At 38.3% G+C, this 6,655-nt stretch overlaps 1 protein-coding gene across 1 annotated transcript; it reads right to left on the reverse strand.

The window, feature by feature from the left end:
* Nucleotides 1-59: 59 nt before the first annotated feature.
* Nucleotides 60-6,426, reverse strand: SPX (spexin hormone). Its single transcript, XM_034782738.1, has 6 exons — nucleotides 6,369-6,426; nucleotides 5,349-5,429; nucleotides 5,160-5,217; nucleotides 3,665-3,727; nucleotides 2,393-2,476; nucleotides 60-609 (listed from the first exon to the last, which is right to left on the reverse strand). Exons 1-6 carry the CDS (start codon nucleotides 6,372-6,374, stop codon nucleotides 551-553), a joined length of 351 nt encoding a protein of 116 aa, XP_034638629.1. The 5' UTR covers nucleotides 6,375-6,426; the 3' UTR covers nucleotides 60-550.
* Between the last annotated feature and the right edge of the window lie 229 nt (nucleotides 6,427-6,655).

The following is a 6,655-nucleotide window of genomic DNA, read 5'->3' on the forward strand; positions in this document are numbered from 1 at the left end:
TAAGGCCTAGATAGGTAGCCTGTTGATTGTTCACTACAGTATGAAATATCTCCAGCAGAAATCACCTGCTTTGCTGCCCCATATACTAAATGCATTCTAATATTTCATTGATTTAACTGGAACATCAATAGACTGCAGGTGGATTTCAGGACCAGCAATGTGGTGGTTACAGAGTCAACTGCTGTCATAGCTTAAAAAGTGTTTGCATGCAGAGTTGGCTGGAATATGGTGAAAGTTTTTCCATGAGAAGATTTTGGAAAAATTACCAAAAACAATTCAATGTTGATGTTTGGGTCCTGTAAGCTAAGATGTTCCAGTGGTTTTTAAATTTTGGGTGGCATCCAATGTGGTTTAAGATAGGAAATCAAATTTAAAATAGTTTCCATAGCTGAACAATAACCTTTAATCAGTTTGCATTCAAAATGCAAAAATGAGTCCAAGCTTTATTCCTTCAGAACACAAGTGGAGTCAGATGAATCAGAATGTTTTGCTTACATAGACCATGGGTTCAAGGGAGATGAATAGGCATGTTGATGCAACTTGAAATCTTTCACCAGTTTAATAGATTGTCTGTTAAGTATCCAGGGTGATCATTGGTTTCTTCTTCAGCTGAAAGACAATAAAGACAAGATATGAGGGGAGTAATGAGCTGCATGAAAAGAAAAGTCTTAAAACACAGGCAGTTCAGCTGCTAAAGTGATAGAGAAACCTGAGACATAACCCTATTATATGTAACTACCTGGGAAAAGCAGGGGGGTTTGTGATGTATGTAGTGATGATTATGTTTTCTGTGTTACTGGACTTTTAAATACATGAAGTTTGCCTGCTTGCTAGAAGCCAGGGCTATATATTATGTCAGGATGGAGGATCTTAAAGACAATGAAAGAGACAACATTTCTAGGAAGGAGACAGCAGTGTATTTGTTCTTTCATTGGGCATTCTCTTTAATCAAAAATAAAAATCATCTAGGTTGAAACTGTATGCCTTATTCTATGGACTCTGACTCTGTCATCCCCCAGCACAGTAGAAGAGCATGTTTTTCTGTATGGTGTTTTCATAAAAGCTGTAACCAGACTCTTCACACTAGAGTTAAATGATAAATCAGAAGAGTAAGTTTGGGGGTATAGAGGAGGGTGAAATGCATGTTTTCTGTTGAGATTTGGGTCATTTAGCAGTGGAGGGGAAGGCTCTCACACCAATAGTAGATTGAAAAATGAAAATAAAAAAGCTGCATAAAATTCTGAAATTTCTAAGTATTTCCATTTCACAGGTTTCAGAATTTGACCCATTTTTCATTTTCTTGAAATTCTTTCCTCAAAGTTGTTTTGTTAAATTTTTTTGCTTATCTAAATGAAAACAAAAGTCTGTAAAGTTTATGATACAAATGGCAATGAAAAAATTATAGTGAAAAAGTCAATTGGTTGTTTGTGTGGGAAGATTTTTGTGTGTGAAAAACTTAGCTCTGATAGCAAGATTATGAAGGACAAGAAGAAGAATGAGCTAGATGAAAAGGTTTCAGAGTTACAGCCGTGTTAGTCTGTATCCGCAAAAAGAAGAACAGGAGTACTTGTGGCACCTTAGAGACTAACAAATTTATTAGAGCATANAGACAAGGCCTCAGAGGCAGAGCATAGAATTCACTGCCCATGAGAGGCTAAGGGGACTTTAAGCCACCTTGGTGCCTTCCCAATCCCAGGCTGTTCTTGGGACTGGCAAAACCCCCAGCATAATTTACACAGCTCTGGGTGCCTGTCTAAGTTACCATAGGGCTTCCTATGGACCACAGTGCTGCTTGGTATCATCACAGCTCTGCGTGCTGCAGCCCCACCTCCTGCCCCAGCCTTGTCCTCAAAATACCCCCTGCGCCAGGGCTAGGGTGGGTCCTTGGGAGGCAGCCTTACAGCTGTCATCCACAGTGCCTGTGGTGTGGCTTTTAGGGCTTTTTTACATCAGTCCAACCCTTTTACCCGTTGTAAAGGAGCCAGAGCCGGGGGTACAGATCTCACCCATGAACTGTATTCTGCAGAAACAGGAGCCCAAAAGAGGAGTTTGCTATTGCAAAGTCAAGTCACTATAAACGGTCCCTAGAGCCCAAACAAACAAGTGTCAAGATAACAAGAAGTGAGTCCAGAATTATGGTGGCTAAATTAACCAACGGAAATGAGAAAAGCAAACAGCAAAGCAGGATAAGCCAACATTTATCCTTCCATCAGTTCTCAGCTATAGATCCCAATCTCTCTTACTGTAACTTCTAATACAATATACTCGGGGGCATAGTTTGTGCTTGCAATCAACCAGATGAGATCTTCTCAGATTTATTTTAAAGCATTAATAAATAGAGTATTCATAAACCTCTTAGAAGCTCAGAGAGTAAAATAAATGATGCATTTACCTTCTTGTGCTTTCCGTAAGGAGTTAAGAAATAGTTCTGCAGCCTCCGACAGAGCTATAGGATTTGTATTTTGGCTGCGTGTTTCTGGAGAGACAAAGCCAACACACTTTCTCAGAGCTAAACCTATACCAATGAAGCACAGGGTACATCTACACTACAGCGGGGAGTCGATTTAAGATACGCAAATTCAGCTACGTGAATAGCGTAGCTGAATTCGACGTATTACAGCCGACTTACCCCGTTGTGAGGACGGCGGCAAAATCGACTTCTGCCGCTTTTTGTCGGCGGCGCTTACTACCACCTCCGCTGGTGGAGTTAGAGCGCCGATTCGGGGATCGATTGTCGCGTCCCGACGGGACGCGATAAATCGATCCCCGAGAGGTCGATTTCTACCCGCCGATTCAGGCGGGTAGTATAGACCAGGCCACAGTTAGCCAATGTGTGTCTGCAAAGTTGCTGCATTTCACATTCTGCCCTTGCTTTTTTTTTAATCTTTACATCTTGAGAACAAAAGGGACACTTTTATATATTTCTGTAGGCTATTTCAGTCACTTTCTATACAATTCTCTGCCTGAAAATAGCCCATTAAATCACTAACAGAAAACAACCTCATAATCTACTTAAAGAGAAGGAAACAAATGTAATTCTTCCTAAAGCCGCCTTACAGAGTGAAAGGTACATTCTCTTTTTGCATACATTCATTATCTAATTGTAAGGTTCAGTTTGCACCATAAATATAGTCTAAATGAATGTTTTCTCTACTGTCATAGTTTGACACGATACAGTAATCAAGAACATACCTTTATTTTATTTTATTTTTTGCCAACAGAGATAGAAAGTTAAGGGGACTGCTTGTTCTCTCGCTTATACAAAGTAAATCAGGAATAATGCCATATAAGATGATGCATTTAAAAACTGGCATTAGTGAGAGGAGACTCAGGCTTTTAGTCTTTCCAATGAGATTTTTGAAATAATTGAACTATTCAACTCTTAATATTCACTGCTCCTTTGAATTTGATTCTAACAAAACAAAACATTAAAAAGTAGCTTCTCTCAGTTTAATTTTTTCCATTGAATTATCTCTTCCTCCCATGAGAGAATGTTTTGTTTACTGTTAAACTGACGTTTTCTGCATTTCTTATGCACCTGCTGTTCACATCCACCTGATCAGTTATGATGCACATCATTTTTGGGAAGTGAGTGAGGGTTATGGAGACGGAATAATATAATAGTGTTTCCCTTTTAAAAAAACACATTTCCAGATGAGCTTACCTAGCTGCAATCTGTCATAGAGGTCCTTCCTCTGGCTCTCATCTGAGATGAATCGACGTCCCTCTAATAAATCAATGGGAAGGGGGTGAAAACAAAATACCATACCCATGTGAACCATAACTAGAGATCCCTAAAATAGTAATTTCAAACCGTTTTACAATAATGTTTACACAACCATACAAACATTCTAGTGATATATATCTCCAGCTGCCTGAGATCCGTTGATTTCAGCGCAGTCTAAATCATAGAACAGAATGTTTTATCTGAGCTACATTCTGTTCCAAAGGGCTGATGATTTTCAGCCTTTTCCATTGTTTTATTAACTTATTTATTAGGAGTTGCGGGTGAAATTTACCAGCTTCTTCCTTCACATGCCTTTGCTGCTCTACATCCCTGACACACTATAAATCAACTGCTTTTAAAGGAACATTGTCATTTTAAAAAAAAGAAAATATGTGATACTGCAAACAAATTACTTTGAATGTGTCAGTAATAGTAATAAACAGATTAGTAAAATTACAACACATTATTAAAAATAACAGTTTGTTTTTATACCAGGGGCCAAATTCTCTGCTGGCATAAATGGAGGCAGCTTTCTTGACTTTGGTGAATTTTCTCCCATTTGCATGAGCAAATATTTTGGCCCTTAATTTATTTTTTAAAATTATTCATGCTGTATGCTTTTTGCATTTCTATGAGTGTACTGTAGACTATGAAATCAATTTTTTTTTTTTTTTTTTTTGGTCTGTAAGAAGGTTTACTGTTAGATTCTCATTGTATTGTTTGGGTGGCAAACACAATCCAAAATGTTTATTTTGTTTAAAAAAAAAAAAAAGGTTCCACTGAATTGTTTAAAATAATGGTAAAATTTCCATTGGATCTTAGTTTTTTTCTTTAAACCATGAAATTTCAATTTGGATCCAAATTTATTATTAACGACTATCCCTTTAATGCTGGACTAACAAAACTAGATTTACACAATGCACTACCAAGAAATAGGTAACACTGCCATTCCATCCTCCATAGCAGATGTCTCTTGTAGTGTGAATTTCCAGCACAAGCCAAAAGGTTTGCATTAGAAAATTCTGCTACCCTGTTGTTTGTGGAGATGCTTTAATAAAGCACAGAAGAGAAAAAGGAATAATTAAATATATCAAATATATGTTAAGTCTTTTAAAAATCAGTTTCAGAGGGGAAAGTCATTTTTCCCAGCAGATTTAACAACCAACCCGTAATTACATTCCCTTTGGAAACATTTAAGCATTTTTTGTTCCAAAATTACAATTGTTTTTCTTCACAAAAAACAATAGCAATGTTTTTAAGGTAAGACGGCACGGTCCACACATCCCTATGATCCTCTGAGCTTCCATCTCCACTCCCCTGCCCTGCTATTTAACACCGCTCAGTTTTCTGCTTGTGTTGAACAAAGCATATAAAGGATAATCCATTGGTAGAGAAGTTACATTCTTTAAAGCTGAAATAGCTTGGGACTTACGTGCACCCTTTAAATAGAGCATAGCCTGAGGAGTCCAGTTTCTTCTTTGGAAGTGACCCTTCACACCAAAGGAGAGAAAAGTGACCTGTTACCACAGCCCTGTCACTAACAACAAGCCCTACCACTTTGCCAACAACCACCTGTGAGAGTTATTAATGCATGTACATTCATTCAGAGAAAGCACTTTACCTGAGGAGCACTCCAGGAGTAAGAGATGAAAGAAGCTGCAAGGAACAGGGCCATGGCAGAAGCTGTCAATCTACGCAATCCCTGCACAGGACAAGCAACCACAAACACATGAGAAATTGCATCTTCTCTGTTCAGGCATCCTCTCTGCTCAGCTTCATCTTCTGATGTTACTCCAGACCCCTTTGGCTTCTAAAGCCCCTCTCTTCCACTGATTTTATCATCTCAGCCAAGCCACATCAAATTTAAGGAGAGGTTGGATATTAATATCAAACCATGTGAAGTTCACATATGGATGTAAATTACCATTGACATGAGAACTTTGTGTGCTTTCTTTTACAAATATGCAAGCTCCTCCGACACTGTGGTGATGGACATAGTCTATAAACCCAGAGAGAGAGAGAGATTAGATAATATATATCACCAGTTTTTACTAAACCCTGGATGATAATGAGATGATAGGCAAATATTTCTATATTCCAATATAGGGGACTTGGCATTTCAAAAACAGTAAGGCAGATCACTGCTTTCTTGGTAAGTAAAGGTTGTTAAACTTGGTGTGAGATTCACATCAACCAGGATCTTGACTGATCATACAAATGTTATTATAAACACATATTAAAATCTTGGGTTTTGCACACTAACCCAGCACTTGCAAATGAATATACCAAACACAAATCCTATGTAAAGCAAGCTGAATCTCTAGTTTGTATACACAAAGCAAGCCTTGTTTTTCATGCATTGATGCATGTGACAAGTAAGTGATAGCATACAGCTATTATGATTCACAGATGTTTATTTGATCCTGTCTGTTTTAGAAGTCATTGTGCTATTAATAGTTTAATCTCTTTGGTTTACAGTACACTGAAAATCATTATAACATTTGTACTTGTTTTCTAACTTTAAAAAAAAAAACCTTACAAACCACCCCCTGTTGTTCCTAAAATAATACACACAACTAAAACTGTAGGAGAAACTACTATTTATCAAAATGTTTCCAAGTATCAAAAGCTTCTGACTTACCTTCATACTTAGTTCCCCTGTAAATCAGTAGTCTTGGATAGGATGAGCTAGGATTGTGTGTTAAAAGAGATTCGATCTGGTTGCAAGTTGGGGTTCCCTTTTTAAGTCTTCTGAGTGAAAATCCCCACCCCCTTTACAGCAGAGTGGAGGAGTCTAAAGGGACCTCTTGTCAGCCCTGGCGATGGAGAAGTAGAAGGTCTGATGCCTCCGCAGGGGGACTTGCAGGGAGTCAGGGAAATGATTGAAGGGCAGACCCCACAGACATGGAAATTCACCCCATTAGCCAG

The sequence above is a fragment of the Trachemys scripta genome, chromosome 1, assembly GCF_013100865.1.
Source record: "Trachemys scripta elegans isolate TJP31775 chromosome 1, CAS_Tse_1.0, whole genome shotgun sequence".
Classification (NCBI taxonomy): Eukaryota; Metazoa; Chordata; order Testudines; family Emydidae; genus Trachemys; species Trachemys scripta.